Source organism: Halichondria panicea, chromosome 5 (assembly GCF_963675165.1).
Source record: "Halichondria panicea chromosome 5, odHalPani1.1, whole genome shotgun sequence".
In the NCBI taxonomy this organism is placed as follows: Eukaryota; Metazoa; Porifera; class Demospongiae; order Suberitida; family Halichondriidae; genus Halichondria; species Halichondria panicea.
Genome location: NC_087381.1, coordinates 6,382,560 through 6,396,085, shown reverse-complemented (window position 1 = coordinate 6,396,085; position 13,526 = coordinate 6,382,560). Strand labels below are relative to the sequence as shown.

Sequence of the window (13,526 nt, the reverse complement as noted above, 5' to 3'; positions counted from 1 at the left end):
CTGAATGTGTGCTCACAGCCCATATTATTTTCATTGTTATAGCCGAATAAAGAATACTTTCAGTGTTATTTTTAATACATGCACGTACACCTGTAACACCTAGTACCCACACACTTAACACAAATCCTGAAACTTTATCATTCTGATAGTCTAAATTAGACTCTATACGGGATATCAAGAAAACATTGACTAATTTCAGGATTTGTGTCAACACAAATCCTTAAACTTCATCCATGGGATAACAGCAACACATTGAGCCACAGTAAGCTGGCTCAGTCACTCTATACATACCCTGAAGCTATGGCTGGAAATAGAAGGACTGTAAGTATATAAAGGAGACTGCACAATGTAGTTTCAGGATTTGTGTTAACACAAATCCTGAAACTTCATCCACGGGATAACAGCAACATATTGAGCCACAGTAAGCTGGCTCAGTCACTCTATACATACCCTGAAGCTATAGCTGGAAAGAGACGGGCTGTATAAGTTTAAAGGAGACTGCACGATGTAGTTTCAGGATTTGCGTTAACACAAATCCTGAAACTTTATCCACGGGATAACAGCAACATATTGAGCCACAGTAAGCTGGCTCAGTCACTCTATACATACCCTGAAGCTATAGCTGGAAAGAGACGGGCTGTAAGTTTAAAGGAGACTGCACGATGTAGTTTCAGGATTTGTGTCAACACAAATCCTGAAACTTCATCCATGGGATAACAGCAACACATTGAGCCACAGTAAGCTGGCTCAGTCACTCTATACATACCCTGAAGCTATGGCTAGAAATAGAAGGACTGTAAATATAAAGGAGACTGCACAATGTAGTTTCAGGATTTGCGTTAACACAAGTCCTGAAACTTCATCCACGAGATAACAGCAACACATTGAGCCACAGTAAGCTGGCTCAGTCACTCTATACATACCCTGAAGCTATGGCTGGAAATAAAAGGACTGTAAATATATAATCTTTACAACAATGGGTACGGATCGTCGCCCACCCTCTGCTACGCCCACTGGGTTGCTGACACTTGTAGCTTAGTAATATTTCATGTTTAGTTGCAAAATAATGAGACTTGAAAACAACATGTACACAATTAATATTTGTTAGCACGTTCACACCTAGTCTAGTTTACTACATCTATATCCAATAATAGCATGTTCATGGCAGATCCTGATGGTACAGTTGGGGCAAGCCATTGCTGTGTGCTTTTGCTCCTTGCTGCACATAGAGTAAGTAACCCATCTTCGCCAGGCACCTATAATCGGCGGCTATTGCACGAAGCACAAGACAATTTTGCACAAAACTAACTACATGGATCTACAGATGGGTAAGAAAGTAACAGCTCCCCAAAATTTGGAAAGAATAACTTGCTTGCGGACGGAATGGTGGTCATGAGAAGTGAGCTGCCGAATGTATCGATAATCGTCAGTGAGACACTTATCTCCGTCTTTGCACGCTTACCAAGCACTGAAACTACCAACACTAAACAATGCTTCTTGGCACAACTCTAACTAGTGAGCACTACTTGCAGGCAAAGCAGCGTTAGCTGCAGATCGAGCCCCACCCAGCTAGGCATGACGAAAATTTTATGCTGATTCAGCAATAATTGTGCACATTCAGCATTAGATCCCACTTGTGTGTGTTTAGCAGGGAATTATGAGCCATAATCTCATAGTTTCCCAGGGAATTATAAGCTTGAGGGTATAAAGTACAAGTACAATTTTTGAATGTACAGAAATGATAATAAAGCTGTAGCTGCATGATAATTAGCTATGGCTGTTCAGTTTTTTCACTACCAGTTTCTATAGCGTTTGCTGGGTTGATGGTAGGGTTCACCAGTATCTTTTCTTGTCTCTACGAGGAACACTAAGAGCCAATGATTTTAACAGTTCTGGGTCCATTGTCACAAGCATGAAAGCATGTCTTCAACTTGTAGCATTTGTCAACTTCGTCCTCCTGACTTCTGTTTCTATCCTGCAGCCATGTTTCAAATTGTTTACTTCAGTAGACTCCTGTGTCTTTTTGGGAACAATATAGTGCACTGTAGCATTGCTGCAAGCTGTTCCTTGCTAGCTAGCCGTACATATCAGAACAGTTTACTGAGAAGCTTGAGCTGGGGTGGGGCTTGAGTGCAGAGAAAGAGAAAGAGGAGGCTGGGCTCATTTGTTGCAGAGCGCTTCCTGCACAAGGTGGAGTCACCAGTTTGTCCATTCCAATGTTGAAGCAAGGCCAATGCAAAGGTTTTTTTTAGCAGAAATCATCTAGACTAGCTTGTCAGAACAGGACATTTTCAAAAATAAAGCTGTTGCTAAGGCTTGCTGCTTTTATAGATACACTTCTTGCCTGAGGCAGCCAATGAAAAGTGGGATCTAAATCAGTTAGCACATGTGCATTCGGTATCTATGGTTATAGTGTCCCTCATCCCTCGGGCAAAGCCCTCGTGATATGGGACACTATAACACATAGATACCTCATGCCCATGTACTATCTATAACATAATTGTGGCAAATTAAACTGGGATTAGCCTCGATTGCAGGCCGCCCTGAAGATATGTGCACAATTATTGCTGAATCAGCACTAATTTTCGTCATGCCTAGTGGGTGGGGCTCGATCTGCAGCTAACGCTGCTTTGCCTGCAAGTAGTGCTCACTAGTTAGAGTTGTGCCAAGAAGCATTGTTTAGTGTTGGTAGTTTCAGTGCTTGGTAAGCGTGCAAAGACGGAGATAAGTGTCTCACTGACGATTATCGATACATTCGGCAGCTCACTTCTCATGACCACCATTCCGTCCGCAAGCAAGTTATTCTTTCCAAATTTTGGGGAGCTGTTACTTTCTTACCCATCTGTAGATCCATGTAGTTAGTTTTGTGCAAAATTGTCTTGTGCTTCGTGCAATAGCCGCCGATTATAGGTGCCTGGCGAAGAGATGGGTTACTTACTCTATTTGACATCTACCTCTGCTCAGTCCCACTCTGCTGACACTCACACGGATGTCCTGCGAGGGAGGATTACCAAGGTTGAGACCAGACACACCTCTAGCACATGTACGTGACATACTCAACAGACTACCAATCACTTCCAAACGAAACCCTTTCAAACACTTAGGCTTTTCACCTACCCTCACACAATTGTGCTTGTACAGAATATACGCATTATTAACAGTAATATCCACAAAATGAAACAAGATCCTGAACCAATACCGGCGACACTTTCTATCATATCCATACGTATTCCTCATACGCCCTGTATTGTCAACCCCTCCCATGTACAAGTTATAGGCAGGGAGACAAGAGGGGAACACTCTGTGCGCATAGAGTACCATCTGCCTGCAATCTGAACACAGCGCCTGGCATTGTCTCAGGAAATACATTAATAGCAAAACACACCACCTTACGGTCATTGAACACAAAGTAACAGATGCCATCCACAGTCTTAGATACATATTCACCTTTATGAGGTACCACACCCTTTAGATCTGAGGGGAAACCAGCGGCTGACATTTTCATTGTACCCACTACGAATACGTCATGCTTACGTAAGTATACAATCAACGGACCAGATGTATAAAAGTTGTCCATGTAGACCACATGATTCATTGTATGAAAAGGCTCAACTAATTGCTTCACTACCCTCATCAGAAGTCCCTTCTCTGACACCTTTGTCCCGGAAGAACCGGTGAGCCTACCACTATACACATCAAACGTACATAGATACCTACAACAAGAACAAGAGCAGCACCACACCTTGAAACCTAGCTTTACAGGCTTTCTGGGCATATGAATTTTACCCCCTTTTCTACCCTTGTACTTAATCATCATTTCATCTACGGAAAGCTCTTGGCTAGGATGATATTTGGCCAAGTAGTTTGTACTGAGCGTTTCCAAAACTGTATGTATCTTGCTTGTTATCTTTCTGCTATCAACTATGCACGTATTGTCGTCACAATGGAGATAGCGCCGCAAGGATTTAAATCTATTGAAAGGCATGGTGTCCTTAACAGCCTGTACTCCTAAGAGCCGATTTGTGGACCAGTAGTCAGTATACTTGGGGAGCCTATGAATACCCATCTCCAGTATTATGCCAATAAATACCCAGATCTCGTCTCTATGTGTACCCTTCCAACTTTTAGCACCACACTGTGTGGCATACAGGTTTGTTTGCTCGGCTATGTGCTCACACAAGCTATCTGGCCACAATAGTTTTACAAAGTCTATGAATGCAGTGTTACAGGGGTCAACTTTATCTGCAGCACCAACTACACCCTTGAACTCGGGATATTTCCCAGTGGACTTAGCTTTTCGTAATCCATCCTGCCTTGCCAGCTTCCTTTGTTTCGGAGTTGGAGCCATACCATCCACCAGCTTGTCTCCTCCTCCGTCTTCTGTGTCCTCGTCGTCACTCGAGTCTACATGACAGAAAGAAATAGCAACTGTCAAGCCACACACACACACAGAAACGCGAAACGGGAGGAGCCTAATACACCACATGGACTATGAATATCATTATAGGAGCGCTGCAAACACATAATAGTGCTATGAATATCATTAAGTGCTGGGGGGGCAGTACAGTACAGCAGAGGAAAAGGCTCGTCCACATCAAAGCAGTGTGGGAGGAGCCTAATTAACCACATTACAACTATGAATACCATTATGGGACCGCTCCGACCACATAATAGCGCTATGAATATCATTAAGTGCTGGGGGGGCAGTACAGTACAGTACAGCAGAGGAAAAGGCTCGTCCACATCAAAGCAGTGTGGGAGGAGCCTAATTAACCACAAAAACTATGAATACCATTATGGGAGCGCTCTGACCACATAATATCGCTATGAATATCATTAAGTGCTGGGGGGGCAGTACAGTACAGCAGAGGAAAAGGCTCGTCCACTTCAAAGCAATGTGGGAGGAGTCTAATTAACCACAAAAAACTATAAATACCATTATGGGAGCGCTCCGAACAGTGCTATGAATATCATTAAGTGCTGGGGGGGGGGGAGTGGGGTACTGTAGTGGGGTAGTACAGTACAGTACAGCACAGCACAGCAGAGGAAAAAAGGCACAGGAAAAAAGGCTCGTCCACATCGAAGGCCGCTTCCACAGTGTGGGAGGAGTCTAATAAACCACACTGACTATGAATATAATTATAGGAGAGCTTAGGAACACTATGAATATCATTAATGACTGGGGGTACAGTACAGTACGGAGCAGAGGAAAAGGCTGCAATAAACCACACGAACCGTGCTTGAATATGGTACAGTGGAGGAGCCATGCCACCAGTGTTATGAATTAAGGACTACGAATACCATTAGGCAAGTAAGCAAAAAAGCGACCGTAGAGAACGACAGTGTGCTAGGTACACACTTCAGTAGGCAGCATGTGGTAATAGACAGCATGTGGTAATGACTTTTCTACAATTAAATGGTACAATGACCCAAACCAGTTACCTGAAATATCTGTCTCAAAACAGTCATCACTGCAGTCATCCTGGTCCTCCTCGTCCTCCTCAAGCTCGCTGCAGTCATCCTGGTCCTCCTCAAGCTCGCTGACATAGTTTCCCAGACCCATTAGTGTGATTCTTGAATGCTCCATCATCTAAAATAAAGGAGACTGCACAATGTAGTTTCAGGATTTGCGTTAACACCAATCCTGAAACTTCATCCACGGGATAACAGCAACATATTGAGCCACAGTAAGCTGGCTCAGTCACTCTATACATACCCTGAAGCTATGGCTATAGAAATAGAAGGACTGTAAGTATAAAGGAGACCGCACAATGTAGTTTCAGGATTTGCGTTAACACAAATCCTGAAACTTCATCCACGGGATAACAGCAACATATTGAGCCACAGTAAGCTGGCTCAGTCACTCTATACATACCCTGAAGCTATAGCTGGAAAGAGACGGGCTGTAAATTTAACGGAGAGTGCACAGACTCGTTTTAGAATTTGCGTCAACCATGCATTCACAGGCTAAACACAAATCCTGAAACCTCCGATCTGTCTCACAGGATAAGTTAACAGCAACACACATTGAGCCACACTTACCCACAGTAAGCTAGCCCAGTCACTCTATACACACCCTAAAGTCTACCTAGGAATTAGCATTATTGTGAATGTATTACAAAGAGAGCAGTGGGTCTGCACAAACTCGATTGAAAATGACATGAAAAGGATGGATGGCCGGATACAGTGAGCCACAGTACACAGTACCTTAGCTAGACTAAAGATAATAAGCTTAGATATGTTGTCAGTGGTATTGACTCATCTTGACTCGAGATTAGTTGTACTACAGTCAGTGCAAGTGCGCAATAATTTTACCTTTGCGCATTTTAACAATGGAATGTATGGCCACACCCATAATGCTTTTCATTTCCTATTTTTTAGGCATTTCGGGTTTTAGGATTTGTGGCACAACAGGCGCATGCTCAACTTCTTATTCTGGGTGGGCTTTAATCAAGTGTGAAAATACCCTCGTGCGGGGATGGGCGTTTATTCAAGATGGGCTTATTTTCGCGAGGTACGGTACAGCCTTTTCAAAGCTTGTATGAGCTAAAGAAGCAGTTAGCAAAGCTCCAAGATTCATTTGCAGCAAGAAATGACCTCATAGACTGGCAATCGGAACCTTCCAAGGAAGACCACCTCTCTATAACGGCCAAAAGGCTGTTCCCCAATGGTGCATTCCGTTTTATGGAGGTTCCACTGTACTATCCAGCAAAAACTTGGATAGGCCAAGTCGCTTCCAAATCTGAGCAGTGATCACTTGAAAACTACTGTTTGCGCCAGAACGTACCGTCCCCGTTTTTGCCAAACTACACAGCTATAATTATATAGAGCTAACTGACACAAGCTGAGTACAATGTAGATATAGAGTGCAGTACAGAGTGGAGCAATTCCCAGAATCAGGCAACCTGCAAAGCGGAGCTACACTTGTTTCTTGGTGAAGGTTTTAAAGTGCCGAGTCAGCAATACTCCAGCTATAATTATTATATAGGCGCTAATATAATTATAGCGCTTATAGCTATAGGTGCAAATCGAATTATATGGTTTCAAGTGATCACTGCTCGGACTGGAAGCAACTTGGTCCCATGGCCCTCTGTTAGTGTATTTTTTTGCACTTTGATGCATGTCTGTTATAATTATAAGCAAATGTGCATGGTTTCAATCACAGAGCTGCACACTGACACACCAAAACACGCATGCACAGATGTAGGAACAAAGACGAGCAGACTCTTTACAACAAAGATAATTGTAGGTCCCGTTAGGGCAACCTTGAGATATGTACATGCTGTTGAGTGTTCACTAATCTAGAGTTATTAGCAGCTACACAATCAAATGTTGTATTATACATATGCACGCGTATAGCCTCAAGTCATTTGTATAATACAACATTGATAATACTCGGTCTCATGCTATTAATTTCCATGTCCATGTCTTTTCACAGGAGGCTCATAACTATAGGCTCATTCCTCACCTTCACATATTGGAGGAACATTTGACCACAGTCCATTTCCTTCACACTCTAAAACCATCTGTCCAATCAGACGGAACCCAAAGTTGCAAGTGTACGTGGCCTCAGTACCCACGTTAAAATCAGGTATGAAGTCAGGAGAGTATTGAACCCTTCCATTGTCTATGGGCGGCAATATAGGACACAGAGCTGTGTGTGTGTGTGTGTGTGTGTGTTCGTAAAATACACAGTGAGATATGCACCGCAATGGAACGGAACTTACAAAATGAACAGTGATTCAAAGCATACTTTGCAATTATCAGGTGATAAAATAATTCTGCACCATAATGGTACAACCCAACCCTACTACTAGCACTACCGTGCTAATGATTTGTTTTCCGGAGCTATATAAATTATCATTGAATCTTACGTTCACACACAGGAGGCTGGCCAGTCCATGTCATTGAGATTTGGCACAATCGAGTTGCAATTCCAACCAGACGGAAACCAGGATCACAGGTATATGTAGCCAATGTTCCGTCATTAAAATCAGGAGTAACATCAGGAAAATATAAAATAGAACCTCCGTTTAGAATGTTTTCTAGTGCTGGACATTGCGCTGTAAAGGAGAATAATTATGTAGAATAGTCGTACACAAAATATTGGGCAACACGAGCTGATAACACATGCACATATTGTATGCATGAACACCGATCGTATATAGGCACGTGACAAACAGTAAGTTTGATTGCATACAACATACATGCTACGTACAACATGTATGTTCATACTCACAGACGCATAAAAATGAAGGCATGCACATGCAGATCATAACTAGTGCATGCGAAGTTGCAATTCTCAAATCCATAACTTTTGACATGACATCAAATGAAGTTGTAGCGCATGATAGTAGATAATTCGATAAATAACCGAAACGAATCTACATACCTCGGCACACAGGAATCAGGCCAGACCACCTCCCTGTTTCTAAACACGTTCGAGTCTCAGATCCGGCACCCAGCATGAAACCATCATTACAGGTATGAGTAGCTACTGTTCCCTCATCAAAAGGAGCAATCGTATCAGGATCATATGCAATAGCTCCGTTTGGAATGGGTGCCAGTGCTGGACAATCCACCGCTGTAAAAGGATGCGAAGTTGGATAACAACTTGCAAAAAACGAGTCAATAACTGTACATAACACTAGCGCCTCAAAATTAACCAATATAATTGCCCAGAGCTGTGTACTTGAACTAGTCACAATTGTGAGACTATATACATGCTTGTCTGGTTGTATGAGAAATGTCACATTCATATAAGCTGGGCCATAAAATTGGTATATCGAGTATGAGAGCAATAAATAAATAGCGAGGACGCTAAAGTATAAAACTATTATACATTGAAGCTATAATTATATGGTGCCAATCAAGTTATCACAAGGAAAGAGTTGCAAACCCAAACATGACTCTGACCACTATAATTATGTATAATAGGATCAAGATTGATTATAATTTTAGGATGCCACAATACTGACAGTGAATGGTAACCTAGCTTACCCCCGCAGCTTGATACACTTCCTAACCACACTCCATTCTCACAAGTCCTTCTTCGGTTTCCTACTAAAGTTCCAACATCACACTCGTACGTGGCAACTGTTCCGTATGGTCGACCACTAATCTCTGTGAAAAACTCATAGTTGTATGAGATGGACCCATCAGAGAAAGCAGGTAGGTCAGGACAGGCACCTATAATAAGGGGTGGGCAATACAATGCTTACACAGCAAAAACACATATGTTATAATTATGGGATGCATCATCGTATTTTAGTGTTAAAATGACAGAAATTTATGTCATTTCTACATTAAATTTCAAATGATGCATTTTATTTGAGATGTTTTATGTTATTATAACATATCTGTTTTTACTGTGTATACAAATAACTCAACCGAATGATTACTGATACCAAGCAACTAGAGCGTATCATCCAGGGATGTCCGCAACTACGGTATAATTATACGTACCATTTGCAAACATGCGTTTTTATATTTCTAGCGTATCATAGATAATTATTGTCCACTCTCCACATAACAAGTATACTGTCTTTTACATGGAGCTCTGCATGCAAGCAATTACATGTGCCTCAATGATAATAATAGCATTTGTACACTCACCTTGGTCATCAATAATGGTTATGGTGTACCGAGCTCTGGGCAGGTAGCAATTCTCGATTGCAACACACTGCACCATCACCTCCACTACTTCTACTGGCTCTGGAATGTCATCGTCCAAAATAGTGACTTCATATGCAACGTTGGGGAGTGTGGAGCCATCTCTTCCCCATCGCAGGTTGCCATTTTGATCAAGCCCACCATTTCTTTGTGATGGAGGAGCAGTATAATCAGAATCTGCATGCATGGATATAGAAATTATAAGCAATTAAGACTGGACTGCATAATAGTGGACTAAATACCTTCTTCAGCTGTGAGGGATTGAAGTGAAGCAAATGCTCTACTACGCTCTGATCGATCACCACGGGTGATACTAAACATGAGATCGACTATCGTTACACTAGATTCCACTACAACTCGATCCACAGCTCGAATCCAGGCCACTGCATAAACAAAAAGAATAATAAAATGAAATGTAAAAGAATTTTGAGAAACTTACGTCCAACTGGCTCCATTTCAAAGGGCAAAGGATAAGCAAACGAGGCTCTAAAAGTAAATCCGTATGCAAATCCCCAGAATGCTCCATTTTGAATGTTGTCATAAGTAAGGTTGAAATTTCCTCGGCCTATGTTGCTGGTACCTCCATAAGCACACACCTGATCAGTACCATCCACACGACAGTTGATGGCTTGATATTGATCATCAGGAATTCCAGTTTCTCCATTTATACGAAACCTCTGTTGATCTGCTGTGGAATTATCGAAGATGCGAGTGGGCAAGATGTAGCTCAGATATCCGTTGAACTGTGTGGTCAAATCCTTGGCTGTAGTAAAGCTGTAGCTATTCAAATAGGAGTTAGCTGCTGGTATGTAATATAGGGCAGGATCAAAATTTTCGGAGCGACCTAAAACCGGTTCAGCATCACGGCCGAGTGTATATCCAGCCATAGTAATGGGTTGAGAGGACGTAACACAACAATAGGTCTGAGCACTCTGAGGTGTTTGGCACTCAGCGTATTGTCCTGCACCCACTGTGGCTGTGTAAACACCATTTCCAGCGCTAACCAGTGCAACTCGATTATTCCCATCGGCTGAACTTGCTGCACACTCACAATTGATTGTTACTTGTGCTCCAGCAGATACTGAGCCAATTCTGTACAGTTCACCGCTTTGTCTGACAGCGAAGGGAGCCATGAAAAACAGGTCACCGTATGTTGGATGAGGTGGCACTTGTTCCACAAGATAGTCGCAACTTCCGACAGCAGTAGGATTTCCACATTGATGCCCAGAAAATACAGCCAATGGCTTGTCAGAAGTGATGATAGAGCCGGTAAGATCGACATTATTGCTATTCATTACAGTGTCAAAACGATTGAAAGCCCTCCCATATGTTGCTTCAACTCGAGCACTTGGGTTGGCAGAACTTGGTAGCACCCAAGTGGGATGGGAGTGGGTTTGGGAGGCTTGTACACTGACAGTAGTGTCATTTTCACAAGGAGTAAAAAGAAATCGACTCTGAAATGGCTCTCCACCAAACACACCAGATGAAAAGATAAAGTACTTGTAACTTTTAGCATTTGGAAATTCGACACAGTTAATAGCCATGTACGCATCAGTTGTTGTAGATTCATCATTGAGCACATATACAGTGAGCTCATCGTTTGGATCCTCTGCTGTTATAAACAATCCCTTTTGTCTTTCAGCTTCATCGATTTCTCCATTGTTTTGCACGGCTATGTCTCCTTGGGTACCCTGTCCTGCCGGCAGACTGATGAAAGTGAATTCTCCTCGTCGAGCGATTTCCATGCGAGACCATAACCCAGATCCAGGAGAGGTCTCAGTGAATCCTGTTCCATTCACTCCCAACCATCGTGTCTCTAGGGTGAAACTTGAGCTCTCCTGCTCAGTGGTGATGAAAATTCCGATTTCCTGTAGGGTTGCAGTTGAACTTTGAGCAGCATTGTTCATGAAGGCCAGAGCAAATCTGCTTCCTCTGGATTTTGGAGCATTCGGATCTGCAGGAGTTTTGAAGCAGCTATAAATCATTCACTAAAATCAGGAGTACATTTAAGTACTCTTTAATTAATACGTTTAATAGACACTAGTTGATAAGATCTATACATGGGAAGTACATGGAAAAAGTGCCTCAGAGCAGGTATAGTACTGTGAGACTTAGTATACTTACAATTTACTTAGTATACCTATAGTATTCCGTGTACTGTAGCCAAGCCTTGAGGGCAAGATTTGCGCATGCACACTACCATCTATAGACACAGTTTTGTCGGTGTTGTCCATGTGATTTAGAAGCCCTCAGCCACTTGAATAGTGTATACCTAAACATAACATGCCCCCTGATGGTAGGTGTCACATTTCTTTTGGGCTTCTAAATCCCATAGACACCTCCAAAACATTGGCTATAGATATACAGCTGACACAAGACCATTGCACTCAATGGTAAAGTTATTACTAGCTCCAAGTGATATATAATTATGAAGGAGGACAGACAATAGGAACAAGCAACACAGACTTTGTGAGCTAGCCATAGTTAGTCTAAAGTCGACAGAATCTTATGAGGAATGGCTGAACCATATATACTTGGCTCACTAACTAAATCTATAATAGCCTTACATATACAACTTCGATCAACTGTTTGGTTGACACAGATAATGCATGGCAACTGCTGTTATTTTGTTATTGTTAATTTAGTTTTGACATCACATTATCCACTATCCTCGTCAGCCAAACTATTAGGCTCATAATCATTACTCCAGGTTGTCAGACTCTTGCTATACACCTAGAGGTGGTGTTGATATAGATCCCCAGTTAAAAGCAACACAATATAGAACATGTCTTGAGCTGTCACATTACTAAATAACAACAATTTTACAACTTCAACACTGCATGAACTATAAAACTCTAAAGCAGCTTTCATATAATGGATTGTTGCATTACTGATTATTATACCTTCAGGCGACATACTTTCACAGGTTGCAATTCCACTGTTTATAACTCATTTTGCTGGTATTAAATTCTGCTAATTATTACCACAACTTGTGATTCTAATTACTCGCAAGTGATATTGAGATTCATTACAATTTAAGATTGGGTAATAATTATGTCATATCGATATTGGGCAACATGAGCTTATAACTGAACGTATATAATTATACACACATTGTATAATACTGTGCTGTGATGGAAAGCATGAACAATGATCGGCTATAGCATATTGCAAACAATTGTTTGATTAAACACAACCTGCGTTATTATAGTTTCATTAAAGTGCATGTTTACTATGGCTATATAATATTATCAGCTGATAGAAGAGCTGATAGAGCACATGCACATGCAACACCACTTACTGACATCCATGGTGGGTTCATCACCAGCTCCAAGTGATGTATGAAGGAGGACAGACAATAGGAACAAGCAATACAAATTCTTGGAGCAAGCCATAGTCTAAACTCGACAAAATGTTACTGGGAATGGCATTATTTTTGTCACTATCCTATATAGCCCATAATACATAATTATTATGACATTGACCGGCTTGGTTGACACAGCTAATGGCAATTTTGTTATTGTTATCTTTAAAACTATACTTTCGACATCACACTATCCATTATTTGTCATAATCATTACTCCAGGTTATAAGTCTCTTGCTACACCTATATAAACTGTTAAAGCAACACCGTAAAAAATTAGTTTTATTATAATACATTATTCTAAAGCTTCCTCAGGCTCATGCATAATTGTCATGCACCCATGGCAATAAGAGGTACATTAAGTGTGTGGGTATAGGTGTTACAGGTGTACGTGCATGTGATCAAAAATAACACTGAAAGTATTCTTTATTCGGCTATAAACCTATTATAATTATACTAGAGCACTAAAGTGCAAACCCTCGGCTGGTGA

General features: G+C 41.6%; 2 protein-coding genes across 2 annotated transcripts; both read right to left on the bottom strand.

The window, feature by feature from the left end:
- Positions 1-2,692: 2,692 nt before the first annotated feature.
- On the bottom strand, positions 2,693-5,722 carry LOC135336010 (piggyBac transposable element-derived protein 4-like). The gene is made up of 2 exons (XM_064531772.1): positions 5,443-5,722; positions 2,693-4,404 (listed from the first exon to the last, which is right to left on the bottom strand). Exons 1-2 carry the CDS (start codon positions 5,588-5,590, stop codon positions 3,272-3,274), a joined length of 1,281 nt encoding a protein of 426 aa, XP_064387842.1. The 5' UTR covers positions 5,591-5,722; the 3' UTR covers positions 2,693-3,271.
- A 1,593-nt stretch (positions 5,723-7,315) lies between these two features.
- On the bottom strand, positions 7,316-13,093 carry LOC135335916 (uncharacterized). The gene is made up of 8 exons (XM_064531621.1): positions 12,974-13,093; positions 10,112-11,626; positions 9,915-10,055; positions 9,616-9,849; positions 9,001-9,189; positions 8,393-8,584; positions 7,875-8,063; positions 7,316-7,654 (listed from the first exon to the last, which is right to left on the bottom strand). The coding sequence occupies exons 1-8, from the start codon at positions 13,065-13,067 to the stop codon at positions 7,458-7,460; spliced, it is 2,751 nt and encodes a 916-aa protein (XP_064387691.1). The 5' UTR covers positions 13,068-13,093; the 3' UTR covers positions 7,316-7,457.
- Between the last annotated feature and the right edge of the window lie 433 nt (positions 13,094-13,526).

What these genes read in the sequence shown, in the direction of transcription:
- LOC135336010 (XM_064531772.1), bottom strand. Translation starts at nt 5,590, where the DNA reads ATGATGGAGCATTCAAGAATCACACTAATGGGTCTGGGAAACTATGTC. An exon ending in TTTTGAGACAGATATTTCAG is followed by an intron (nt 4,405 to 5,442) that starts GTAACTGGTTTG and finishes TCTGTCATGTAG; the next exon opens with ACTCGAGTGACGACGAGGAC.
- LOC135335916 (XM_064531621.1), bottom strand. Translation starts at nt 13,067, where the DNA reads ATGGCTTGCTCCAAGAATTTGTATTGCTTGTTCCTATTGTCTGTCCTC. An exon ending in TGAACCCACCATGGATGTCA is followed by an intron (nt 11,627 to 12,973) that starts GTAAGTGGTGTT and finishes AAACTCCTGCAG; the next exon opens with ATCCGAATGCTCCAAAATCC. An exon ending in ATCCCTCACAGCTGAAGAAG is followed by an intron (nt 9,850 to 9,914) that starts GTATTTAGTCCA and finishes CCATGCATGCAG; the next exon opens with ATTCTGATTATACTGCTCCT.